Source organism: Hyaena hyaena, unplaced genomic scaffold (genome assembly GCF_003009895.1).
Source record: "Hyaena hyaena isolate Hyena2069 unplaced genomic scaffold, ASM300989v1 scaffold_15, whole genome shotgun sequence".
In the NCBI taxonomy this organism is placed as follows: Eukaryota; Metazoa; Chordata; class Mammalia; order Carnivora; family Hyaenidae; genus Hyaena; species Hyaena hyaena.
This window is the reverse complement of record NW_024080647.1, coordinates 3,075,580-3,102,975: the sequence shown is the minus strand read 5'-3', so window position 1 is coordinate 3,102,975 and position 27,396 is coordinate 3,075,580. Positions and strand designations below refer to the sequence as shown.

At 39.8% G+C, this 27,396-nt stretch overlaps 2 protein-coding genes and 1 non-coding gene across 14 annotated transcripts in view; 1 reads left to right on the top strand and 2 right to left on the bottom strand.

Moving 5' to 3' along the window:
- The window catches only part of DIS3L (DIS3 like exosome 3'-5' exoribonuclease), a 53,136-nt gene extending 26,612 nt beyond the window's left edge, over positions 1–26,524 (top strand). For 2 of the 6 annotated variants that reach the window (XM_039218808.1, XM_039218784.1), the window contains 9 exons: positions 558–805; positions 1,363–1,455; positions 4,309–4,842; positions 6,419–6,573; positions 6,673–6,851; positions 8,263–8,408; positions 8,995–9,169; positions 9,259–9,563; positions 11,292–11,356. In XM_039218808.1, coding sequence (XP_039074739.1) covers positions 558–805; positions 1,363–1,455; positions 4,309–4,842; positions 6,419–6,573; positions 6,673–6,851; positions 8,263–8,408; positions 8,995–9,169; positions 9,259–9,563; positions 11,292–11,325 — 1,869 coding nt within the window. In that variant the 3' untranslated portion in view covers positions 11,326–11,356. Of the gene's footprint in view, positions 1–557; positions 806–1,362; positions 1,456–4,308; positions 4,843–6,418; positions 6,574–6,672; positions 6,852–8,262; positions 8,409–8,994; positions 9,170–9,258; positions 9,829–10,245; positions 10,282–11,291; positions 11,357–26,481 lie in introns of those variants that run through there. The other 4 variants (XM_039218800.1, XM_039218818.1, XM_039218789.1 and 1 more) reach the window with 3 other exon arrangements.
- Positions 10,859–26,896, bottom strand: TIPIN (TIMELESS interacting protein). 7 transcript variants are annotated; one of them, XM_039218852.1, is made up of 9 exons: positions 26,797–26,896; positions 24,846–24,962; positions 23,566–23,703; positions 23,366–23,444; positions 22,613–22,688; positions 18,325–18,447; positions 18,025–18,088; positions 12,990–13,196; positions 10,859–11,420 (listed from the first exon to the last, which is right to left on the bottom strand). In XM_039218852.1, the coding sequence occupies exons 3-9, from the start codon at positions 23,693–23,695 to the stop codon at positions 11,233–11,235; spliced, it is 867 nt and encodes a 288-aa protein (XP_039074783.1). In that variant the 5' UTR covers positions 23,696–23,703; positions 24,846–24,962; positions 26,797–26,896; the 3' UTR covers positions 10,859–11,232. The 7 variants fall into 7 exon arrangements, with proteins under 7 accessions (XP_039074783.1, XP_039074806.1, XP_039074770.1 ...); XM_039218875.1 differs by having other exon boundaries at positions 24,846–24,901; XM_039218839.1 differs by lacking the exon at positions 26,797–26,896 and adding an exon at positions 25,709–25,833.
- LOC120222557 lies at positions 17,022–17,157 on the bottom strand. Its single transcript, XR_005526076.1, has one exon.
- Positions 26,897–27,396: the final 500 nt, after the last annotated feature.

Genomic DNA, 27,396 nt, shown 5'->3' with positions numbered 1-27,396 from the left:
ATTTTTGAAAGACAGAGTTTGAGCAGGAGAGGGGCAGAGAGAGGGGGAGGCACAGATTCTGAAGTGGGCCCTAGGCTCCAAGCTAGCAGCACAGACCCCAACACAGAGCTTGAACTCATAAGCCGTGCGATCATGACCTGAACCAAAGTCGGCTGCTTAACTGACTGAGCCACCCAGGCGCGCAGAGGTTGTGCTCTTGATAAGCCTCCATTTATCCTTGCTCTGGCCTTCATAACTAAAGAAGCTGCTGGAAACTGGCACATTTCCTGTCAGACTGTAAGGTCCTCAGGGGCAGGAGATTGTGTCTTTCCTCTTGGCTCCTGACCTTTCCAGAGCCTTGCACAGTTCCTGACACACCTCAGTCATCTAATAAATAATTATTATTATTTATAATAATATTTATTATTCGCTTCCAAAGAAGCGAGCGCAGGTTAATTGCAAAAGGTAATGGGAAATGGATGGGACTTCTAGGAGGTGGCAGTGAGAATCTTCGAGAGCCCAGGATTTCGTAGGAAACTTGGGGTGTGTGAATTGCCGAATGTCTGACTCTTGTACAGATGTGTGAGATGCCAGTAAACACACCTGAGAATCCCTGGAAGGTGAGTCCTGAAGAGGAACGAGAACGTAAAGACTTGAGGAAGACCCATCTCGTATTCAGCATTGACCCAAAAGGCTGTGAAGACGTGGATGACACACTCTCAGTCAGAACCTTAAATAACGGCAACTTGGAACTTGGGGTCCACATTGCAGATGTGACACACTTTGTGGCACCAAATTCATATATTGACATTGAAGCTAGAACAAGGTAATGCTATTTGAAATGAACACTGTGGTTATGTGTGTGTGACTATAACAAATTCCATACCTCTCTACTTCCAGATTTTCAAAACGAACATTTCATAATTCTGTGCAATTCTGCAAACCGCTCCTAGGGGGGAAAATATTGAGGTCCGCTTCCCCTTTCCCTTTAGAGAAACAGCACCTTGATCAATTTACCTTTCCTTTTTTTCAACAGAACCTTTCCCACACTTTCCTTTTAAATTGCAGTGAGTTAAATGTTTCAGGTAGGAATACCATTTTATGTGAATACTGGATCATTACACTCCTGTTTTTCTTAGACGACTAAGATTCATGCCACTTTTTCATATCAGTGGAAGAATATTCAGCCCAAGGCAGTACCCCTTAGAAAAGTGGGAGCATGGGAATAGCTTTATTACCCAGTCCGCTGCACTTTATGAAAAAGCAACAGCCTTGGGGGATTTGCACTGAGGATTTGGCCATTTCCCTCCCCGTGGCTCCTGCAGTCAGCACTTCTGCCTCTCACTGCTGAAGGTCACACACTCGCATGTGTGTCATTCACAGGGCCACCACTTATTATTTAGCAGACCGGCGCTATGACATGCTGCCCTCCATCCTCAGCGCTGATTTGTGCTCTCTTCTGGGAGGCGTTGATCGGTGAGTTTTGGGTTTTTTGTGTTTTTTTTTTTTTTTTTTTTTTTTTTTTTTTGCTTTCTGTTTTTTTAATCTCCAGAGTCTGTCCTGGCTCTTCTGTGATGCCCAGTGCTCTTGCTTCTGGCCTCTTTCTCATCTTCTTTCTAATATGCTCCACCCCCTACTCCCCACCCTCATTATCCCCTGTATTCTTTGTACCCGCTTAATTTTAGGCAGCTTTATTTCTCTAGCCTTCCTCTCATCTTTTCTGTTTATCTAGCTGTGAGGCTGCTTCTGCCTCTGTTGTTGGCTTTTTAAACTCAGCTAAAGTCTGAGAAGAAACAGATAAGGCTTTGCGTGTACGTATTCCCTGGTTGAGGCTATTTTGCATGAAGATCATGAACATAGGGAGTTTTTTGTTTATTTGTTATAGTTAATGTTTATAGCTATCTTTGAATATGTAATAAAACTGAAATCCATAGATTCTAAAAAATATTTAATGAAAGGCTCCCTTCTGCCATTTCCCCCCAGCTACCAATTCTTACGTGGTTTTCTAGATATAATGCACAACCACGCAAATGTCGATGTGTGGTCTCTTTTATGCACAAATGGTGATGTGTGTGTACACACACACACACACACACCGTTCAGCACCTTGCTTTTTTTTTTCTCTTAACAATGTATCTTGGAGATCATTCCATATTAATCTATGGAAATAGATTATCTATGGAACAGTTGCTTCTTTATGGAAATTTGGATTGTTTTCAATCTTTTGCTATTACAAACAAAACTACTGAATTATAGGGAACATAAGTAATTTCACATTTTTAAAAGTACAGTATATCTGGAGGATAAATGTCTAGAAGTGGAATTTCTATGTCAAAGGGTATATGCATTTGTGTTTAGATAGATATAATCAAATTGCCCTCCATAAAGGTTAAACCAATTAGATTCCCACCATCAACATGAGAATGCTTGTTTCCCTAAAGCCTTGCCAACAAGGCAAGTTGTATATTTTTTTTATCTTTGCTAATTTGATAGATGAAAATGGTATCTTAGGGATGCCTGGCGGCTCAGTTGGTTAAGCATCTGACTTCTGCTCAGGTCATGATCTCATGGTTTGAGTTCGAGCCCCATATGGGACTCTCTGGGCCTGCTTTGGATCCTTTGTCCCCTGCTCCCTCTGCCCCTCCCCCACTGGCTCTTTCTCAAAACAAGTAAATAAACTTCAAAAAACAAAAAATAAAGAAAATATCTTAGGTGGTTTTAATTTGCATTTTTCCTATTATGAGTACATATTTGGGTATGTTTAACCCAAATATAAATATAAACATAAAACATTTGGGTATGTTTAAGAGTCATTTATATATTTTATTCTGTGAACCGTTTAATATTTCTTTCCCATTTTTTTGAGTTCTTTATCTGTTAGGTTTTTAAAAAAACTTTTTTTTTTTTAAATATTTTTATTTATTTCTGAGAGAGAACGCGCGTGCGAGAGACAGCGTGAGCAGGGGAGGGTCAGAGAGAGAGGGAGACACAGACTCTGAAATAGGCTCTAGGCTCTGTGTTGGCAGTCAGCACAGAGCCCGACGCGGGGCTCGAACCCACGAACTGCGAGATCATGACCTAAGCAAAAGTCGGACGCTTAACCGACTAAGCCACCCAGGCGCCCCTAAAAAAAACTTTTTAAATGTCTTATTTATTTCTGAGACAGAGAGAGACGGCATGAGCAAGGGAGGGTTAGAGAGAGGGAGATACAGAATCTGAAACAGGCTCCAGGTTCTGAGCTAGCTGTCAGCACTGAGCCCAATGCGGGGCTGGAACCCATGAACCGTGAGATCATGACCTGAGCCAAAGTTGGACGCTTAATCAACTGAGCCACCCAGGCACCCTGAGTTTTTTATCTATTAGTAATTGATTTATAAGAATTCCTGGCATATCAGGAAAATTAGCCCTTTTTTTTAATATGAGTTGCAAATGTTGCATAAGGTTTTTTGTTTTTTTTTTAAGTTTGTTTATTTTGAGAGAGACAGAGACAGCATGAGTAGGGGAGGGGCGGAGAGAGAGGAAGACCAAGAATCCCAAGCAGGCTCCCACACTGTCTGCACAGAGCCTGAAGTGGGGCTTAAACTTAGGAAGCCATGAGATCGTGACCTGAGCAGAAACCGAGTCGGACACTTAACCGACTGAGCCACCGAAGCACCCCTATTGCATAGGTTTTTAAATAGAGTGATTTGGTGGTAAAGCAGTTCTTTACTAAGTGAACTTTTTGTTAATTAATCGTCAACGATAGTGATATGATAGTTCAGTGTTATTCTGTAGGATTTGAAAAGCTTTCCTCTTCTTTATACTAGAGAGCCCGACAGACTTGACTCTTTCAGTGCTATGCTAGTCTAATCAAAATGGAGAACTGTAAGATAGTGTTTGTAACTTTACGTGTGAACTCATTTCAGACTTGCTCAGAGCTCAACAGAACCTAGTCTAACTTTGTTGTAATTTTAAATAGTGTTTCATTTAGTGGTGGAGTGTTTGGATGGAGACATTGGTCCAAAAACCTGTCAAGGTACATTTAGGGTCTAGTTCTACTTACTTCAAAAATGGAAGAATTGAGGGCACCTGAGTGGCTCGGTCAGTTAAGCGTCCAACTTCCGCTCAGGTCATGATCTCATGATTCATGGGTTCGAGCCCTGTGCCTGGCTCTGTGCTGACAGCTTGGAGCCTGGACCTTGCTTGGGATGCTGTCTCCCTCTGTCCCTGCCCCTCTCCTGCTCACGCTCTTTGTCTCTCTCAAAAAGTAAGTAAACTTTAAAAGTTTTTTTTAATTAAAAAAATAAATGGAAGAATTGAATAGTGATGTCAGCGCTATTGGTTTTTTAGGTATGCCGTAAGTGTCATATGGGAATTAGATAAAACCTCCTATGAAATTAAGAAAGTGTGGTATGGCAGAACCATTATTCGATCGGCATACAAACTGTTCTATGAAGCAGCCCAGGAACTGCTGGATGGAAACTTCAACATTGTCGATGATATTCCAGAATTCAGAGACTTGGATGAGAAGAGCAGACAAGCTAAACTAGAGGAGCTAGTGTGGGCCATTGGGAAGTTGACGGACATAGCACGCCACGTCCGAGCTAAACGAAACCGTTGCGGTGCCCTGGAACTGGAAGGGGTAGAGGTTCGTGTTCAACTGGATGAGAAGAAGAACATTCATGACCTCATCCCTAAGCAACCCCTGGAAGTCCATGAGACGGTGGCTGAATGCATGATCCTGGCCAACCACTGGGTAGCTAAGAAGATCTGGGAGAGCTTCCCACATCAGGCCTTGTTACGCCAACACCCTCCTCCACACCAGGAGTTTTTTTCCGAACTACAAGAATGTGCAAAAGCAAAAGGCTTCTTCATAGATACACGGTAATTCCTCTTTTGAGGGGGCAGAGGGAAGGGAGTGCCGTGCACTTATTTATCTTACGGTAGTTCTTAAAATGTGACAGCCAGATCTTTGCCCCAAAATAGAAAACTTGTAGCTCTTTTCACTTACTGTATAATGTAGGTATAGAGATTAAAATTAAAACAAGTTTCTTTAGGCATAATGTTGATCCACGACAATTTGTAATGCAGAAGTAAGGAGCCTGTTATCCTTGGTTTAATTTCATCAGCCCCTTAGGCAAATACTAAGTAATCCCATTTATTTCAATACTTTCAAAATGCACCAGATCTTTGAGCCAGTATCCTAAAACACCACACCAAACGTAAATTTATATCGTCACCTCATAGAATGAGACATTTTTACTGCCCCCCCCACCCCCCTGCCTCCAGGATAAAAGATTTTCCCTGTGGAAAATGTGTAGGATGTCTTCCTAGCCCCATCAGTAGAGCATGCAACTCCTGATCTCAAGGTCATGAGTTTAAGCCCCATGCTGGGTTTACTTCAAAACAAAAATAGGGACGCCTGGGTGGCTCAGTCAGGTAAGAATCTGACTTCAGCTCAGGTCATGATCTCACGGTTTGTGAGTTCGAGCCCTGTATTGGGCTCTGTACTGGCAGCTCAGGGCCTGGAGCCTGCTTCAGATTCTGTGTCTCTCTGTTCCCGCCCCTGCTTGCATGCTGTCTCTTTGTCTCAAAAATAGATAAACATTTAAAAAAAATAGCTAAAAGGGCACCTGGGTGGCTCAGTCAGTTAAACGTCTGACTTCGGCTCAGGTCATTATCTCACAGGTTCGTGGGTTCAAGCCCCACATCGGGCTCTGTGCTGACAGCTTGCTCAGAGCCTGGAGCTTGCTTCAGATTCTGGGTCTTCCTCCCTCTGACCCTCCCCTTCTCACTGCTCACGCTGTCTCTCTCTCTCTCAGAAATAAAACCATTAAAAAAATTTTTTTTAAATAGCTAAAGACATTAAATAAAAAAGACGTAGAGGATTTTTTTCAATATTTTGTTTCAAGTAATAAGTGCTAATTAAAATATCATTTATCAAAATGGATTTGTTTTTTTACACCTGTGTCTGTGATAGTATCTTTTGTTCGTTTGTTTGTGGATGGCCTGTGCATGTGCCAGGTATACTTGGTAAGGCTTTTCAGACATCGTGTCATTTGTATTTTACAGCAGGGAATTACATCTGGTGAAGTGACCTACCTATAGATTACCAGTCAAGGCAGAATCTGGATTTGAATCCACATCTGTCATACTTGAAGGCTCCCATTAGTTTATATTCTCTTGATGCTCTTATTCATTTTCCATTTTTCTTCCATTTCTTAGTGGGCTACACTATAGAAGTGAATTATGTGCTGAATTTTTCATTTCATCTTTTAATATAATTCTGTATTTCCTGGGTTTTAAAAATTATTTTGATAAATAGAATACTTCCAGTCTCTATTTTCTCTTTAAAAAAAGGAAAATAATTTGTTTCTTTTACTTGTACACCTTAGGTTTAGTTTAACTTGTAAATTATTGCTTGAAGACTAAATAAAAGTTTTTACTTTTTTTTTGTCAGGTCCAATAAAACACTGGCTGATTCTTTGGATAACGCCAATGACCCCAACGATCCCATTGTAAACAGGTTGCTGCGATCGATGGCCACGCAGGCGATGTCTAATGCGCTGTATTTCTCCACTGGGTCGTGTGCAGAGGAAGAGTTCCATCATTATGGTGAATGATGGCATTTTCTTTTGTGTGGCCATAACCTTGAGCAAGTCGTTTAAAAGTATGTCTTTTTGTTTATTTCCATCTTTTGGTTTCTTTTTGAAGGCCTTGCATTAGATAAATATACTCACTTTACGTCTCCAATAAGAAGATATTCAGATATCATAGTACACCGATTGTTAATGGCGGCCATCTCAAAAGACAAGAAAATGGAAATTAAGGACAGTTTATTCAGCAACAAAGATCTTGAGGAATTATGCAGACATATCAACAACAGAAACCGAGTAAGAGGGGATTTTAAGTTCTCTTACCCATCATCTCTTTCGCTAAGGGAATATCGGCTTTGTTGTGTAGTGGAATGAAGAAGTACCATATATCCTAGCAAATTAAATCCTAGCATTATTCTAACCAATGAAATTAACATGAAAGATCATTGTTTCTTATGTTGCTCTCAGTATATTTATGAACATTCTGAAGTGACTTAATGTGGGTTTAGGAGATTTAACAATAGGTGAGATATTTTTCCCAAAACGTAGAAATCTAAAAGATCATGTATCGTCTTACCAGTGGAAAATAATCATTATTCACTATTCTAGACAGTGCTTTTGATTTATGAAAAATATCGTACCATACCTGTGTCTGAAGTTTTTTTTTGCTTAACACATCTGATATTGACAGCACCGTGTCAGTGTAGTTCTTTGTTTTAGAAGCTTTGTATTTTATTTCATATTGTTTGCTAGTGGCTACAGTTTTATAGAGCATAGAATTAGGGCATTTGGTGAAATAGAAAAATTAGAACTTGCCTAAGTGTTTAATGTGTTTGTATCCAATATTCTAGTTTACTAGTGTGCAATACTATAGCCAGTAGCCATGTTGGCTATTTAAATTCTTAAAAATTAAAAATGCAGTTCCTTGGTTGCACTAGCCACATTTCACATGCAGTAGACACGTGTGACTAGTGGTGACCTTTGAGGCAACACAGATGTACAGGACATTTCGATCATTGCAGAAAGGTCTATTGGGCAGCACAGTTGTATATATGCTTTTACATTACTTCTTAGATTACTGCCTGGGTAAATTCCTGGCGATAATGAATTATTGAATCAGAAGGTGTGCACAGATAAAACTTTGATACATATTACTAAACTGCCCTCTGGAATAGCAGTACTAATTTGTAGTTCCACCAGCAGGATTTTGGTTGGACAGACTTGAAAATAAAGGTGAGACATAGATGTGGATACTTTACATGAATGAACTATAAACAGATCGTAAATAACAAACCGGTCATCTCCTTAAAAAATTAATTTTCTAGGGGCGCCTGGGTGGCTCAGTCAGTTGAGCATCCAACTTCGGCTCAGGTCATGATCTCACAGTCCGTGAGTTCAAGCCCCACATCTGGCTCTCTGATGTCAGTGCATCAGATCTTCTGTCCCCCTCTCTTGGCCCCTCCCCCACTCACGCTCTCTCTCAAAAATGAGCAAACAAAAAAAGAATTTTCTAAGACATTTTTGAGGGAATGATTACTAGGTGGTTAGTTAGGTTTCCACAAAATTGATTTAATTAATAATAGAAAAAACATTTGTATTAATAGTTTCTAGAATGTAGCCTTTTTAGAGACATCGTTTCTGGGGGAGTATGAATTCCAGGTTTGCCCCGGGAATGTCAGCATGCTTTGGGTTGTGTTTCTTCTTCCAGGCAGCACAGCATTCTCAGAAACAGTCCACTGAGCTCTTCCAGTGCATGTATTTTAAAGACAAAGACCCAGAAAATGAGGAGCGTTGCATATCTGATGGAGTTATATATTCAATTAGAACAAATGGCGTGCTTGTATTTATACCAAGGTATGTTGTATCTAACACAATAGTTGTTAAGAAATCGTGTAGAACACAAACAGCTCATTAGGTATGATTAAAGTAGCTATATGAACAATTATTTGTAGATACTGATGTATATGATGTAATAGAATAATGCATTACCCAAGTATAAAGGAGATTAGGGGCACCTGGGTGGCTCAGTTGGTTAGGCAACCAACTTCGGCTCAGGTCATGATCTCACAGTCTGAGTTCGAGCCCTGTGTCAGGCTCTGTGCTGACAGCTCAGAGCCTGGAGCCATCTTCAGATTCTGTGTGTCTCTGCCTCTCCCCTGCTCACCTCTGTCTCTCTCTCTCTCTCTCTCTCTCTCAAAATTAAACATTAAAACATTAAAAAAAAAAAAAAGATTAGAATCTAGTACATCTTTATCAGTGTGAAGATTTGATTTTACATTCTTATTGAGCAAAATACTTTTCCATCTGGTCCGTGAAATATTTGGAGGTAAATGAGAGGAAAGTTGTTTTTAATCTAGAAGGAAAACTAACATTCTAGATTAAGTACATAAGATTTGTATACATTCCCTCTGGATTTTTACTCCCGCCATGATTCATTCAGGTTTGGGATTAAAAGTGCTGCTTATCTGAAAAATAAGGATGGTTTGGTGATCTCATGCGGCCCAGATGGCCATTCTGAATGGAAACCAGGATCCCTTCAGCGATTTCAAAACAAAATCACCTCTACCACAATGGGAGGGGAGTCGGTCACGTTCCATTTGTTTGACCATGTAACAGTAAGTCCGTATTTGCATTAAGCATTGCTTTGAATGTAAAGCATAAAGAATGTGATCTGCTAATAACGCATTTTTCTCCTCTGTGACAGGTGAGAATATCTGTACAGGCCTCCCGCTGCCATTCTGACAGAATCAGGCTCGAAATAATAAGCAACAAACCGTACCTGACACCAGATGCAGAACTGTTTCATCAGAGCTCCCTTGTGCTGAAGAGTGATTTAGTGAAAGAAGTAACCAGATCTGTGGAGGAAGCTCAGCTTGCCCAAGAAGTCAAAGTAAACGTCCTCCAGGAAGATTATCAAAAATACTGCCAAACCAAGGGAAGAAGCCTGTACGCGCTCCTAGAAGAGATAAGGGACCTGGCCCTCCTGGATGTTTCAAACAGTTACGGAATGTGAGATACTCTTCTTATTTCATTAAAAGAGGTGTTCTGTGAATGTTTTACCTTCTTTTTAACACTAACATCCAATGTTCTGGTCAATTGGAGTTGGATAGATCGCAAATGCACAAAATGTTTTCTCATCATTATTAATTACAGCTGCATTAAAGTGCAATTAGGTCACTGGAAACAGGTTTTTCAGAAATGAACAGATCATGAATGGTGGCTCTGCAAGTCAGACTGCCACTCTCTTTTTAATAAACCCAGCATTGATTTTTGATTCGCTTGTCTCAAATCCATTCCTTCAAAATAAGTTAATTTTCCTAGTGACTGCCACACTGGGCCATTTGGGTCACAGACCCCTCTGACATCTGTCAGGTTAACTTTCCAGTTGCCTTCAGATAATAATACTTAGTTTAAATAAATGTTTTAATAAACATTTAAAAATATAAATAGGGGTTCCTGGGGGGCTCAGTTGGTTAAGCATCCGACTTTGGTTCAGGTCATGATCTCAGTTCAGGAGTTCGAGCCTTGCATCAGAGCCTGGAGCCTGCTTCGAATCTGTGTCTTCTTTTCTCTCTGCCCCTCTCCCACTTGGGCTCTGTCTCTCTCTCAAAAAATATACATTAAAAAAATTTTTTTAGGGGTACCTGGGTGACTCAGTTGGTTAAGTGGCTGACTCTTGATTTCATCTCAGGTCATGATCTCAGTTTGTGAGGAGGAGGAGCCCTGCATGGAGTCTGCTTGGGATTCTCTCTCTCTGCTCATGCTCTCTCTCAAAGTAAATAAACTTAAAAAATAGTAATAAATAAACTTGGTTGTCACCATGGTACTGTATCTGTAATTTACCCCTCTACCAAGCTGATAAACTCAGGCAGGAAAAACTCCAGTTGGGTCTACTCACCATCTGGCCCTAACACTTCTAGCCTCATTATTTGCCATGCCTAAGTCTTCCTTATTTTCTAGATTTTCATTTCTGTATCATATTGGACCTGTTCTTCCCAATCCTTGGGACTCTCATCCACCATCTCAAAAGTGTCCTGTGAGGCCTCACTAGGTGTTGTGTGTTCTCCATGATACTCTGCAAGTTTCTCTCCCACTAGTCAGTAAGGTACCAAGGAGCACTGGAACTTCCCTAGCACCCATGCAGGCCAGATAACAGACTAACCTTTCATGTGATGCTTTAAGGATTAAAGTGACCCCCTAAGATATATTTAAGCACGTATAAAACTCTAAACATCCTACCAAAAACGTAAATTGCAGAACTAAATAGCAATGAGAAACTTTCAAAAGCCTTTAGAGATAATTTGTAAGATTTGTATTTCTTTTTTAAAAATGGACAATATTCATTATATATTTACCTCATAAAAACTTAATTGTGTGAAAATGAAACATTCAATGGCACACTAGCAGAAGGCACTTATTAACTCCTAATCATTTTTATGATGTCCTATATATATAAACACTAGAAAATAAAATCAGCTCAACTAAATAACAAGTATAATTATAAATAGATTTTAAATAGGAATATGTAGAAGTCTTACTACATGAGGATTTTCACTCCAAGAAGACAAAATACATAGTAATCTAAAACTTAAAGGACAGCAAGTTAACAGATTTTCTCCTAGTTGAGGCCTGTCTGACCTCAGTGACATTCCCGGATGAAGGACAGTTACTGTACATTTTAAAAGGATTGGTCCAGTTGTGTTTTCTCTATTTTTAATTCCTCCTCTTCATTTACAGTACTGGCAGCAGCATCATTATGTGGACTGTCTAGAATGTCTTTGTTGCATCCATCTGATGACTCCTCTTGATCCTCTCCTGTATCAACCTCTTCAATGGTCAGCGCTCTAGGTGTGCTCACTAACGAGTCTGAAAGACAAATTATTACTCCTTCTTACCTGATAAATACAAATCTCTCCGGAGGTTACATCATTGGAAATGAAACCTATGATGACTTTCTTCACAACAGTCATTTTTATACATGTATAAAGCCCACTCAAAAATGCAAGTCTTGAACTCAAACCTTGAATAATAGCCAAATGCAACTGTTCTCGTTCAAAAATAACAACTACCAGACAAAATTTTTTAAAAATCAAATGCTCCTTACAACTCTTGATCTTGGGGTTGAGTTCAAGCCTCAGGTTGGGTGTAGACATTACGTAAAATCTTTTACAAATAAAAAAATAAAATAAATAAAATGCTGTGAACAGCTATATGTCCTAGTGATCCCTAGCAAAGAAAATTTAGGATCTTTTTATCTATTTGGGCAAATTTTAAAGTCATATATTATAAATAGAAGATAAACCTTAAAATGCTTATTGCCAGGTATCTTTGATAATGACAGCAAGGAACCGTCATCAGTGATAGTTGTATCTTCATGTAATCTTTCACCTGCTGGTAATAAAATATCCATTTGTAAAGCTGAAAATTAAATGCATTTTAACTGGAAAGAATGGTAATGTAGTCATACTAATTTTCGCTTGAGAATTTTATAATCTTAGGTGAAACTTGTTTTATAACATTATGTCTTCACTACTTAATTCTTATTTTCCCATTTCAAAAGGGTAACTACATTGGAAACTGAGAAAGACATATATATGCAATCCTGCTTCATTCACGCAAAACCAATTCACGCATTATTTTTAAATAAAGTCTACATTTTAACACCCACAGTATTTTTTAAAAACGGCAAATTCTGGGGCACCTGGGTGACTCTGTCGGTTAAGTGTCCAACTCTTGGTTTTGGCTCAGGTCATGATCTCATATTTCATGAGTTCAAGCCCTACATTGGGCTTCATGCTGACAGTGCAGAGCCTGCTTGGGATTCTGTCTCCCCTCCCCTCTCTCTCTATCCCTCCCCCACTCACTGTCTCTCTAAATGAATAAACTTAAAAAAAAAAAAGATAAAAATAAAAACAGCAAATTTTAAGACAGTTTTAAAAGAAGAGAATGCATCAGATAAGCAAACTGACAGCTAAATGACAAAATGCAATAAAAAGCAATTAAGGACTTATTTACATCATAGCAAATGGCTCTGAGTCCTCAAAGGGTTCAGAAGGCATTTTGTATGTTTAGGAAAGTACCATAATTAATATTCATATTTGAGATCCTACAGATAAAATATGTGTCACATGCCTTAAGGAGTCAGGGAAGAATATATTTTTGAAAGATTCAGAATCAATTAAACTGATTTTTAAACAGGTACTCAGCTATCCAGAAAACCATCGTGGACTCAATTTATTCTTTGAGGATTCCAAATAGCTGTCGCTTATATACACAAAAGCACTCCCTCTCTCTCAGATAACATAAACTTAATATACTACATCAGATTTTTCTATTCCTAGAGGTATTTTATTTTGGAGATAGTAGAGAAGTTAAAATTTCTAACATGTCTCTGATATATTAATGATAGTACATAAAACCCAGCATAAAATTTACCATTTCCGAGGGACTGACTATTATTCAGTAGCTTTGCCTGCCTTCTTTCCAAGGCCAGTTGTTTATTTCTCTCAATTCTCTGTTGTTCTTCTTCTGTTAGGCTTCTACTTGACTGAGAAGCAAATTTTTCACTTTCCAATGAGTTTGTCAAAAAGGGATCTAATTCGGTAGTAGTTACATCATGGCCATTATTTTCTCTTATTTCATCTAGAGTAGAAATGAAAGTTAGTACATTCATAGTTAGAAAAAGAGCTTATGCAGCTATTAATTAAAAACCAGTTTAAAGTAACAAGATGCCAGATCTGAAAAAACACTTGTTTTTTCAAGTTGTTCTGAGGTGTGAGAATGTTACAAATACAGATTACCTTCAACAACATAGGAGTTAGGGGTGCCAACCCACTGCACAGTCAAAAATCTCCATGTAACTTTTGCCTCTCCCAAAACTTAACTGCTAACAGCCTTCTGTTGACCAGAATACCAAGTGGAAGGAGTGCCGGGGTGGCTCATTCCATGATCTTGCGGCTCATGGGTTCGAGCCCCACATCAGGCTCTGTGCTGACAGTGCAGAGCAGAGCCTGCTTGGGATATTCTCTCTCTCTCTCTTTCTCTCTGTCCTTCCCTAACTTATATACTTGTTTGCTTTCTCGCTCTCAAAATAAACTTTGAAAAAAAAAATATTTTTAAAAGAAAGGGAAAAGAAATTTGGAGATCTATTAACATATTTCCACGTTAATTTAAAAAAATAACTCAGGGATGCCTGGGTGGCTCAGTCAGTCACGTACCCAACTAATAATTCAGCGCTCTCTACATTAGTCTCAATAATTTTTTTTAAAGTTTACTTATTTATTGCGGGGGGGAGGGAGGAAGAGGGAGAAATAGAGGGCGAGAGAGAGGGAGAGACAGGGAGGGAGGGGTAGAGAGAGGGAGAGAATCTCAAGCAGGCTCCAAGCTGTCAGTGTGGAGCCTGATGTGGGTCTTGAATTCACAAACCATGGGATCACGACCCGAGCCGAAATCAAGAGTTGGACACTTAACTGACTGAGCCGCCCAGGCAACCCTTGTCTTAATAAGGTCTTAAAACCCTGTATACCAATTATCTCAAAGTAGGATGCCCCTAAAATGATCCACAGTGGTATGGAAAGTAAATATTGTAACTTCCATTTATATTTAAGAATTATGAAAAATTGTACTAAATTAAAGACAGGCAGTGATAAATTATCATTTCTCCATATGACAGTTAACGTGTGGCCTGTAAGCTCCCTTAAAGGCAGCTAGTTCCACACTGTAGAAGGATAGGAGAGCTGGGCCCTTGCTCCTGTTCTAAATTTCAGCATATTGTGACATACATCTGATTCTGACTGCCCAGTTAAGTAGACTGTATAGTTTTAATACAAAATCCATAAGTGGTAGACTAAAAAGATTTCTAAAATAACAATATGTAGAAGGTAAGAGAAGGTAGACAGAAGATAATAGAGACACAAGCAAGAACTAAGAAAACGGCAAAGCCGACACTTCACCTTCTCCCTACATCATTCACATCATATGGTTAAAAAAAAGATGTCCTCTGCTCTGACAAGTCAACAAAAAAAATTTCTATCACCAAGAGCATTTGAAATATGAATTTACATACACTGTGCCTTGAGGTATTAGCTAATGTAGTAAAAACCATCACAACCAGCAAAACATTTAAAACACAAAGACAAACCTTTACAATTATTCCAGTGAGGTTTAAAATTGTATGATACTTAATTTTACAATCCAAATCCCTTTTGAGGCTTTTTCTTTGACAGTGAAGGGCAAAAAGCAATATACTTGTCCTTCCTGACATGGGGAAAAAATGTGGCCAGAAACCAAAATGTATTCCTTTGTCAGGAAATATTGATGGAGTACAGGTAGAAAACATTGCTAGAGAAGTTAAGAAACAAGTATTAGAACCAACTGTGCAATTTGGGGATTTCTAATATGCTTCACCTGACAGGGCTTACAGGATTCCAAATTAATGATAACGAAATACATACTGAACTACTGTTTTGCAGGCCATGAAAGGAAAGATCTCTTCAACAGTAAATGGCCTCTTTAATACAGTGCTATATGGAAACAATGTGAACATAATCATTGATGGAGCTTCAAGTGAAAAAAAATGGGACTAAAAAAATTAGAACCACACACGAAATTCACTCACTGCAACATTCATAGGCAAGCCACTGTGGCAAAGAAGCTAAAGACAAATATTCAATATAGGGTGCCACATTTCAGCACACATAAACCAACAGATAAGCAAATACGCAATACTTAAAGGGAAGTAGTGCTATGGGGAAAAAACGATAGAGGTATCAGGACTGGGGATGGGAGTACGATTTTAATAAAGTGGTTGCAGAGACCTCACGGAGTTGACATCTGAGCACAGTGTGAAGGGGGTAAGAGAGCCATGCAGACTTGGCGGGAAGGACAGAGGACATGTTCAAGGCAGAGTGTTAAGAGTGCAAAAGCTTAAGACAAACAAGTGTCTGGGAGGTTCAAGGAGCAGCTAGGAGGCAAGTGTGGAAGCAGTGTGAGTGAAACAGTAAAAGACACAGTCAGAGAGGCAAGGGAGGTAGGGGAAGAAAGAGATACTGTTGAGCCACATAGGATATTGTAAGGATTTTGGCTTTTCTTTGGATGAAACAAGGAGTCACTACAAAGCTCTGAGCAGAGGAGTGAGAGGACTATATATTTGTCAAAAATATAACCCCTGATTAATTTTTAAGAGAAACAATTGAAAAAAGGTAGATGAGGGGCGCCTGGGTGGCTTAGTCGGTTAAGCGTCCGACTTTCGCTTAGGTCATGATCTCGCGGTTCGTGGGTTCGAGCCCCGCGTCGGGCTCTGTGCTGGCTGCCAGCTCAGAGCCTGGAGCCTGTTTCAGTCTGTGACTCCCTCTCTCTCTGACCCTCCCCTGCTCATGCTGTCTCTCTCTCTCTCTCCTAGAAATAAATAAAAAATAAAAAAAAATAAAAAAAAGCAAAAAGGTAGATGATCATTTGCTTGTAAACTTCAACCAAAAATTCCTGCATTAGTGAACGGGATTGGAAAAAGATACCAAGAGTTGCATGATACTCTACGTCTGTCTGGATGCATGTTAGTAAGGTAAAACCAAGACTAGGTAGAAGAACACTGTAGCTACATCTCACCTTCAAATCATCGATTAAGTATCAGCGCAAGATTTTGGGGGGAAAAAATCAGTAGAATATTCAATCATACTGTTCTCACTTTAAAACCTCATAATAATGTTCTCATGAGAATAAAAATGTGCACTAATTATCAGATCCATAGCACATTTAATAGAAAAACAAATAAAATGCTCAAAACGTGTACTGTTGCAGTACCTTATCCAAAAGATTTGGAAAACTATCCTCTTAGGATACAAAGAAAACAGATTCGACAATAAACAAGACTTTAGGATATAGGCCTCTTCTATGTACCCAGTAGTTCAGCATGCGTGTAATTCCATGAATAGTCCCGTGTTAATTTATGCCTCTACATGAGTCCCTCTCCAAAATCACCTTTGCCTGGACTCTACTCCACATCATTCAAAGTACTTGTGATACATCCTCTGTGAAGCTTCCCCCTCCCATAGGTAAAGGCAACTATGCTCTCCTTTGCACTCTACCCTGTACCCTATTCCTATCTCTAATTATAGCACCTATCAGAACAGAGGTGATGTTTTGTGTCACTCATTCACTAGCCTGTTAGCCCATGAACCAAGGGGTCCAAACTTAACTCATTATCTCTGAAATTGTAGCACACACTATGCAGCTCAAAAAGTGCTGAACAATCTAACCCAGTGGTATGTGCTGTGGAATTTACCGTAGTTACTAATTCCTCTTCATATACCAAATCCCATGCCACAGATACAAACCATATCTTACCAAAATATTTAAATCTTAGATTATTTAAATCACAACCCTTCACATTTTTAAAAGCAGTTTAGAAATAACTTTGGGGGATTCTAAATGGAGCCTGTATTTTCTACACCTATTAAAAGTATAAAAAAAAATGTATGGAGCCATCGCACAGAAAATCTGATAACTATACAGACCCTGTCGGCAGGAACCATATGTTTTGATGTGTGTGACTGCCTATGGTTGCACTGTACAACTAACAAATGCAATCAATACCAGGAACAGTCACAAAGGTCTTACTGAAATCCTGTAGAGATCTTCCTTAACTTACAGGGGGGTTATAACCTAATAAGCCCACTGTAAGTTGACAGTATCTTTAACTAAAAACGAATTTAATATACCTACCCTACCTTAAACATGCTCAGAACATGTATATCGGCTTACAGTTAGGCAAAATCATGTAACACAAAGTCTTATAATAAAGTGCTGAATGTCTCATGCAATTCATTGAATCCTGTACTAAAAGTAGAAAACAGAATTGCTGTCAGTGTATTATCGGTTTTTTACCCTCATAATCATGTGGCTGACTGGGCAGTGCGGCCGCCACTGCCCAGCATCACAAGATAGTGTCCTAGCACACACCACCAGCCTGGGAAAAAAAACCCAAAATCTGAAATTCTAAGTATGGTTTCTACTGAATGCCTAGCATTTCTGTACCATCATCAAGTTGAAAAATCGTTAAATCAAACCATTATTAAGGTATATAAGGATCTATACTCTTAAGAGAAAACTACTTCATCATCACCCTATTCTAATTCTGCAGAGTCACTTTTTAGTGGTGTCCATGTATATGAACACTCTATCTTGTCATTTATTCTCATTAACAAGCACCATAAAGGATTGACGGGTCACCATCCGAATTCTCAAAAGCTCAAGTTCTGTGACTAAATATATTTTTACAACATTTCTTAATGGCACTGCAGTCATGTCTTTAAGAAACAAGTATTAAATGACACGTACCAAGGCATCTTAATTCATTCCTATTTACTGTAATTATATACTCAATATAGACTAAGAACCCAGTGCTTAATCTACCCCAACCCCAACTAATCCATTTCTAAACCAAAATTATTTTAATGATAAACCTTATTCTTACCATTATTGCCAATAAAATCTTCATGTACAATAGGGAGATCAAGTCGAATTCGTTTTAAACAAGTCTGAAAATAAAGAGATATTTTTACACTTTCACCAGTAACATTTGGGAGAAAATGATAATTTATTCAATTCTTAGTTCCAAGAAGGTTGTTCTTCAAATAACAACTACTAATTTCCCTTCTCTCTACCAAGATAGATTTTTAAAAAGAAAACGCAAGTAGCTACTTAGCCTCAACTAAATCCATCCTTGGCAGGATTTAGTATTGTGAATGATATTCATAATCATCTCAACACCTACCTGAACTTCCTTTTTACTTCCCAGGTATTCAACTCTGTCAATAAAATCCTCAAATTGCAGTTTAGGGAATAGCCTATGTGCCCAATGCTCCATGTGTCTGATTAGCGTTTTCAAGTCTTCAGCCTGGCACATAAAAATAAAAATGCTAAATAGAAGATTCATTCTCACAACTGACCTTGTCAGCAGATTTTAGAATTGAATAGTAATGCCAAAGTCACTGGTTTCATTTTATATTTATAAGGTTAAGAAACTTTTGAAGAAACTTTAAGAAGAGAAATATTTATTGAGCTCAGAGAACTGTAGTCTAAAAGAGCACTGGATATAGGTTTTTTAAAAACCAGCATGAAAACTTAATTAAAGTTAAAAGATAATCATGTGTCTCTTCAGAACTGTAAAGTAATATGTGAAAATAAGTTTTAATAAAATATGTCAAGAGATCTTTTAGGAATAACTAAACAAAATGACAGGTCCCTAAATCATATATAAAGAACAAAGTATTGAGAATTCAGCACTGTGAAAATATATTCAGAAATCCCCAAGGCAAAGTACAAAGACTAGCAACAACAGTTTAAATGTTCTCGGAGCACACTACCTATATAGGAAATTACAATTTAACATTGAAATCTTTTTAAATGAAAATAAACAAAGTTGAACTGAACTAATGAAATGACAAAATTCTAAATTCCTGGTTTTACTGTAAAATATTTAATTCTTCTCTTAACAGTATTTTAATTTTTTTTTTAACATTTATTTATTTTTGAGAAGGCGGAGGGGAGGGAGGGAGACCTAGAACCCGAAGCAGGCTCCTGGCTCTGAGCTGTCAGTGCACAGCCCAACACGAGGCTCGAACTCACAGACCGTGAGATCATGACCTGAGCTGGGATCAGACACTTAACTGACTGAGCTACCCAGGTGCCCCAACAGTATTTTAAAATAGAGTAGTCAAAAGCACAGGCTCTATGTCAGACTGCATAGATTCAAATCTCAATTCTACCACTTAATAACTGTGTACCTTTAAACAAATCACTTTACCTCTGTACCCCCTTCTTCATTTATAAAATAATAGTATTATATACACTTCGTAAGGTTATGAGGAATAGTTAATACAAGTAAAGCGCCTGACATATGCACTCAAATACTGGCTATTATTATTTGATCTTGTCTAAGAAGCCAGTGGTCAAACCTACCAATAACTAAACATGTAATACTGAGAGCATGTGTTATCCTTCTCATTCTGATAAAAAATATAAAATTTTAATTCAATCACCTAAGATTATTTTCTTTTTTTTAAATGTTTTATTTATTTCTGAGAGAGAGAGAGACAGCATGAGCAGGTGAGGGTCAGAGAGAGAGGGAGACACAGAATTGGAAACAGGCTCCAGGCTCTGAGCTAGCTGTCAGCACAGAGCCCAACACGGGGCTTGAACCCACAAACCATGAGATCATGACCTGAGCTGAAGTCAGACGCTTAACCGACTAAGCCACCTAGGCGCCCCCCAATCACCTAAGATTATATTCCAATTGTAGAGTGCAGCTGGTCTCTCACCTCACAAGGTCATTTTAGACCGAAGGGTCACAAGAAGAGAAACCCCTAAATACAGTGGGATGTCCCAAGTCATACATGGAGAAAAAAGCAGTAAGGACTCAGCTTTTTGGGAAAATGTAAGAATGTCCAAGGGCAAAGTACAGAAGACTAAATAGCATAAACTCTCAGAGCCCACCCTTACTCAGTGAAAAGAACACAAAATTTTTATTCTTCGTATCAACTCATTTATTTTAATAAAGTACTTATGAAAATGATGAAGATGACATTAAATTCAAAGCACCAATTCATCATTACAACCCCCAAATTTCAACGAGGGCAATGAATAAACTGAGATTGGTCTGGTTTTAAGATCTGTGTTTTGTTTTTAAGCTCTATGCCCCACGTGGGGCTTTAACTCACAACCCCAAGATTATGTCCCATGCTCCACTGACTGAGCCAGCCAAGTCCCCTTCTCTCTTTTTCCAAGATGGGTATGGTTTTACTTTATTTTTAGAAAGAGCATGTACGAACACTCCCGAGGCTGGGGGAGGGGCAGAGCAGGGGAGAAAGTGGGGGAGAGACGGAGAGAGAGAGGGAGGGAACGAGACTCCTAAGTAGGCCCCAAGCCCAGCATGGAGCACTATGCAGGGCCTAATCCCCCAACCATGAGATCATAACCTGAGCAAAATCAAGAATTGGATGCTTAACCAAATGAGACACCCAGGTACTCCCCTCCTTTGAGAAGTTGGGTATGGTTTTAAATATAATCCTGATTTAGGGGAGCCTGGGTGGCTCTGTCTATTAACCATTGGACTTTGGCTCAAGTCATGATCATGCCTCCTGTGAACGAAAGAGCCCCACATCGGGCTCTCTGCTGTCAGCACAGAGTCCACGCTAGGTGCTCTGTCTCCCTCTCCCTCTCTCTCTCACAGAAATAAACACTTAAAAAAGATAAATATCCTGATTATCCTGATTTACATTTAGTTTTGTGGCAAAACAGGACAGAGGCTTCTATGCTCTCTTCCTATCCACTGAAGCTGAACAAAGGTAGTTTTGCAGCCTCCCAGCTTTGAAATCTTGGGATTTTTATTTTTAATTGAATTTATTTTTTATTGTTTATTTTGATAGAAAGCACACAAAAGCAACACAGAAGCAGAGAGAGAGAGGGAGAGACACTACCAAGCAGCCTCCACACAGTCAGTGTAGAGCTAGAAGTAGGTTTGATCTCAACGAGGGGCTCAATCTTATGAACAGAGAGATCATGACCTGAGCAGAAATCAAGAGTCAGACATTGTTTGGTTTTTTTAAAAGTTTTATTTATTTTTTGAGAGAGAGGGAGAGATAGCGTGAACAGGGGACAGTCAGACAGAGAGGGAGATACAGAATCTGAATACAGGCTCCAGGCTCTGAGCTTATCAGCACAGAGCCTGACTTGGGGCTCGAACCCACGAACCGTGAGATTATGACGTGAGCCAAAGTCAGATGCTTAACCGACTAAGCCACCCAGGAGCCCCAAGAGTCAGACGCTTGACTGATAGAACCACCCAGGTGCCCTGTTTTTAACTAAATTTAATTTTATTTTTCTAAATAAGCTCTATGCTCAAGGTGGGGTTTGAACTCATGACCCCAAGATCAAGAGTCACACACTCTATAGACTGAGCCAGCCAGATGCCCCTCTTGGGATTATTTCTGACCCGTTTTTTTTTTTTTTTTTTATCTCATTCTATCCCATTACCTTAGTACTGTTTGTTGTTTCTCTCTCTACTACTGCCCTATCAGCCTATCTTCACCTTATTCACCTTCACCTTATAGTGTGATAGCTGTCTACTTCCAGCCTCTTCCCTCTTTCCTATTATCCTGCATACCACACCAAGATGATGCTCACTGGGTATTAACATTACTCTAGCTGGGCTACGAAAGCGGAAGTCTAAGTTCTGCCTTTAACTATCGGCAATGGAGACTTAAAACTAATAAAATTCCATTTCCTTAATAACTAGATAATAGGACCAATACCTACCCCAACAGGTTGACAATTATTTGAAAATGCTTCATAAATTACAAAGTTCTACAAAGATATTTGCAAAATTGAATACTACATTATTCAGAGAGAAGACACTTTTGGGGCGCCTGGGTGGCTCAGTCGGTTAAACATCCGATTTGGGCTCAGGTCATGATCTCATGGTTTGTGGGTTCAGGCCCCACACTGGGCTTTGTGCTGGCAGTGCAGAGCTCGCTTGGGATTCTCTCTCTCTCTCAAAAATAAATAAACTTAAAAAAAAAAAGATAAGAGACCTGTTAAATGTACATTTGGATAGTGATTGACAGTTCTTAAATGCCTTCATTTTTCAACAGCTGAGGCCTATTATGAATCAGACACGTATGACAATATAAGTGTCATATCTTAGGGACATAAAAGTGATTAATACAGGTCAAGTCCTTGCTCTCCTGAAGCCTAAAATCACTCTTTAATGTAGACTAAGTCAATTATATTCCTCAAGATCATAAAGTACAAAATCAGAGCTTACAGACTTAGATGTGATTTTCCTAAAGCTATACAGGGGCAAAAGTCAGACTATACGACAGGTTTTTCTGATTCTTCAAGTAGTGCCCTTTCTACTGCATCTTAGTTTCTCAAGAGTTATGATGAATGATAGTGTCTGTGGAACATTCTAATTATGACTCTTCAGAACATGTTAATGGGCCCACAGTCTTACCAATATTTGAAAAAACACAGATCTAAAATAAAAATCAGACATTTCTTACCTCATGGCCTTTACCTTTGAATTTTGCCTTATCAAACACATGCCTTAATGCTGGAAGCCCTCTCTCTGAAATTAATCTGTAGAGAGAAATAGGTTTTGAATTTCCAGTTTTCTAGAGCCATCAAGGTGAAAGCAAGACCATAAGAAAAAAAATATCTGCTGAACTGAAAAAAAGAAAAGTCTTTAGAAACCTTAGAAGTAACTGGGGCGCCTGGGTGGCTTAGTCGGTTAAGCGTCTGACTTTCGCTTAGGTCATGATCTCGCAGTTCGTGGGTTCGAGCCCCGCGTCGGGCTCTGTGCTGAGAGCCAGCTCAGAGCCTGGAGTCTGTTTCAGTCTGTGACTCCCTCTCTCTCTGACCCTCCCCTGCTCACGCTGTCTCTCTTTCTCTCCTAGAAATAAATAAATGTTTAAAAAAAAAAAAAAAAACTTCTAAAAAAGAAACCTTAGAAGTAACTGATCTCCAAATCATCCAAACTAAAAGTTGGGTTTTTCTTTTTTTCCCCAAGTGTTTATTTTTGAGAGTGAGTGCAAGCCAGGGAGGGGCGAGAGAGAAGGGGACAGAGGATCGAAAGCAGGTTCTGTACTGACAGCAGTGAGCCCAATACAGGGCTCGAACCCATGAACTGTGAGATCCTGACCTGAGCCGAAGTTGGACGCTAAACTGACTGAGCCACCCAGGATCCCCCTAAAAGATTTTAATATAAGGAAAAAAAGAATCTAAAGTGTAAATGTTTAAGGAACTAGAAAATGTACCTCTGAGCGTCCAGCTTGGGTAGATTCCGTTTAACTGTTCTCTTTGGAGGTACAGGAACAGGTGCTCCTCTCCCTGACTCTGGTGAAATATACTAAGATTTAATATTACTTAAATAATTTAAGCCTCCTTTACAAAATATATCATTTCTATACTGAAAGATGGATAACTGAACGTGGGCACTTTGGAACTCTATACAGACCTTCATCAGGTTCAGCTCTTTCACCATCTCTCTGTGGGGAGGCTGGCGGTGGGAAAGGAGGAAAAGTTTCATCTTCTACATGCTCATAATCTGGTAAGTCAATCAAGCCATTCTCCTGTGGTTCTAGCATCTTTTCCTCTACAAAAAAAAAAAAAAAATTTATTCATCCACATAGTCTTTCTATTATACAGTTAAGTTCTACCTGCAGCAAAATGCGTGTGTTTCAGTCAGTTAAACCACATTTCAAACTCCTATCATGAAAAGAAGTAGAAAGTGGTTATGAAGAAAAATGAAACTGGGTTAGAAATCAAAACTGGGGCACCTGGCTGACTCAGTTGGTTAAGAGTCTGACTTCAGCTCACGCATAATCTTGCTGTTCGTGGGTTCGAGCCATGTCAGGCTCTGTGCTGACAGCTCACAGCCTAGAGCCTGCTTCAGAGTCTGTCTCCTCCTCTCTCTGCCTCTCCCCTGCTCTGTCTCTCAAAACTGAATAAACGTTTAAAAAAAAAAATCAAAACTGAGGTTTTAAAAAAACATTTAATGTTTATTTTTAAGAGAGAGAAAGCGCGAGCCCAACAAAGCATTCAAACTCATGAACCGGGAGATCATGACCTAAGCCAGTCAGAAGCTTAAATGAGCCACCCATGTGCCCCCAAACTGAGTTCTAAAGACCCTTCCACTCAGTCACTGCATGGTTTTAAGCAAATCATTTTACTTCTACTGTTGAGTCTCCCCTATCACAAAATGATGATTCTGATTTTTCAAAGGGTTTCAAACTGTGGTCCAAATGAGTATGAACTAGGCAGGGTTCAGATACCTTACCCCCACTTTACCAGAGCAAGTTATAAAAAACCTGCTTACATACTGGCCTTCTAGGTAAGGTTTCCTTTTCAAAGTGTTACGGAATCTGATCTAGATCACCGGGCAGAAAACCCAAGCAGCACTGGGAGATCTTAGAAGGCAGGAGGTTTATTTTACAGCAGTGGGCTCAGTGGAGATCACTCTCCAGAGGTCTGAGCCTAGAGCATTAGAGGGAACAATTTATAGCCCGTTACTTCTGTATTCCTCATTAATCAGGGACAGGTGTTTCCCATTAGTCCCGTCGGCTATGTTACAGCTGATTTTCCCTATCAAAAGAAGAGAAATAGTCCTCAGGTTGATAACTTGAAAGAATGTTTTTCAGTACCATCTACTGTGACCTCTCAGCAACATCTGACACTTTTGATCAGTTCCTTTTTCTGGAAAAGTGTTTTTGTTGACTTCTGAAACACAGTACTCACCTGGTTTTCCTCCCTTTCTGGACACTCCTCCTGGATCTTCTGTGCTTCATCTTCCCCTAACCTGGTCAGTAAGTATTCAAGACTCCAATAGGCCTCTTCACTCATTGATGCACATGGCTTCAATAATCATTTACAGGTGGCTAATTTTTTCTCGGTCTCCACCTGAGGCATCAAGTCTGAGCTCCAGATCCCTACTTCTCATTTTACAGCTCTTAAGTTTCTCAAAAGCACCTACAACATACCATGTACAAACCGAACTTCTAAATTTTCCCAATTCGGTGACTGACATTCTATCCAGGTATGCAAAGAAGCAGCCTGTAAAGTCATCCTTGATACTTCCTTCTCCCATTCTACATATCCTGTCCATTTTACTTCCTAAATATCTGTTAAGTCTTCCCATTTCTCCACAAGCACTTCCTAACATTTCTTGCTGGGGTTACTACATTACTCATAACTGCCTTTGCCTTTTTCAGACCATTCTCCACATTACAGCTAGACTGAAGCTCTGAAAATGTAAAGCCAATCACATGATCTTTTGGCTTAAATAAATAGCTTCCTGGCGCTCTTAAGCTAATGATAAAACTCCAGGCCCTTGGTTTGGCACCTTCCTACTTCTCCCGACTCACTTCACACCCACTTCACACCGCTCTTCACTCTTTTCTTTCAGTCCCTTGAAAGAGCCATATCCCTCAGGTCATTAGTCCCTTGCTAAGGCTGCTTCCTATCTTGAAGGCTCTTCCCTGACTCCTTATCTTTCAGATCTCAATTATCAACTCCTCAGATAAATCTACCCCAATTTCCCTGAATTAAATCCTCCTATAATAAGCATTCAAAATGTCAATCACTCATTTCATAGCACTTACCCAATTTTAATATTATGTTCCATTTCTGTGATTATTTGACTCAAGTCTGTCTTCCATTCTAGACTGAAGCTCTAAAAAGGCAAAGACCAAGAGAGTCTCTTGTGCTCCACCACTGTATCCCCAAAGCTGGTTTACAGCAGGTGCTCCATATTTACTGAATGAAGGAATAAAGTTTCCAAAGCTTCCCTCAAACTGTAAAACCACTGGAGCTAAATGATCCCTAAAGTCTCTCCAATTCTAAATTTCAATGACCACTAATACATAAAAACAAAACAACATATCAACTCCCACTGTATCTTCAAGGAAGGTTCGATAACCACATATTTCCAAAATTGGAAAAGCAGTTAGAGCTCACATAATCTAAGGAGGCTTCCTATCTACAATAAGTATATTCAAGTTAAGTTCAATTCTAGTTAATTTTCTCTAGAAAGAAATGGGGTTCACACCTTTGAGGTCAACAGGGAGCTCTGAGTTTGACGGCAGGGCACAAACTATATTAAATGTAGCAAGAAGCAATGTTAATTGCCTGTTCATTAATATCCATAATACAATTCGTTCCCAGGCCCTTAGGGGTCCAATATCCAACTTCATCCAAGTTATCAAAATAGTTGAACGTGACGAATGGGGAATCCCACCAGACTGACTCGATGTCCTCCCCTGCTACTCCCCCTAAAAACACTAAACTTCCCATCCCACCTCTTGTCTCCATCCTTCCAATCCCGCCCCCCTAGTCTCACTTCAATTTCATTCATACATTCATTTCACATTTACAGGATGCATCCTACGTTTAGAAGCCCCTGAACAGAAAGTAGCTGGCGGCGTAAAGGTCGATCTGATTGATGCACCTTCCCTCCCGCTAAAACACTGGATTTAACTACAGGCCGACCCAACGGAAACAAGTAAACGCGCCCGCCCTCCTCCCCATGGGTCGTGGACTGTCAGTCCCGTGCAGCCTAGGCACGTCTCAGTATTTTCTCCCAGCCTCCGCACTCCCTGCCCGCGACCCCCCAGCACCCCAGCTCCTCCACCTGCCCCGCTAGGCCGCCGCTTCCCCCAGGGCCTTCACACGCCTGCGGGCCCGCTCTCACCTCAAAAGCACTGCTACAGCCGCAGCGCGGTCCTTGCTGAGGCCAGACCACGTTTATCGCGAGACTCTGAAGATTCCCCGCGAAAGGAGGGCTCCGCGTTTGGCGCCAAATCTACGCAGGGTTCGGGCGGAGCCTGCGGGACTCACCTCCCCCCATGGCCCGCCCACCCATGTCCGTCTCCGCCTTTCCGGGGTCCCGCCCTTCCATCACTTCCGCCCCTGCTTAATTCCTCACAAGAGTTGTAATTTATTTGCATAAAGCTCATTGTGTTATGTTCTAAGCACTTTAGGCTCTGGAGCAAGGATTCAGTTTTCTAGTAAACTGGCTTGTGGTTGGAGTAGAAAAAATAGAGGCAAAAGAATTTAATGAGAACCTTCTGATTCTTCACAGAAACTATTCCTTGAACATTGAATTTTACTGTTTATTGAATAATGAGCTGAGAGAAGAGGTGATAAAGAGTGTTAGAGGTGTGTAGACACAAAAAATATCAAAAATACGTTACCTTTAATATATTTATTTGTTAAGTGAGTTTAGGGGTGCCTGGCTGGCTCGGTAGATAGAACTGGCGACTCTTTCTCAGGGTTGTGACTTCGAACCACA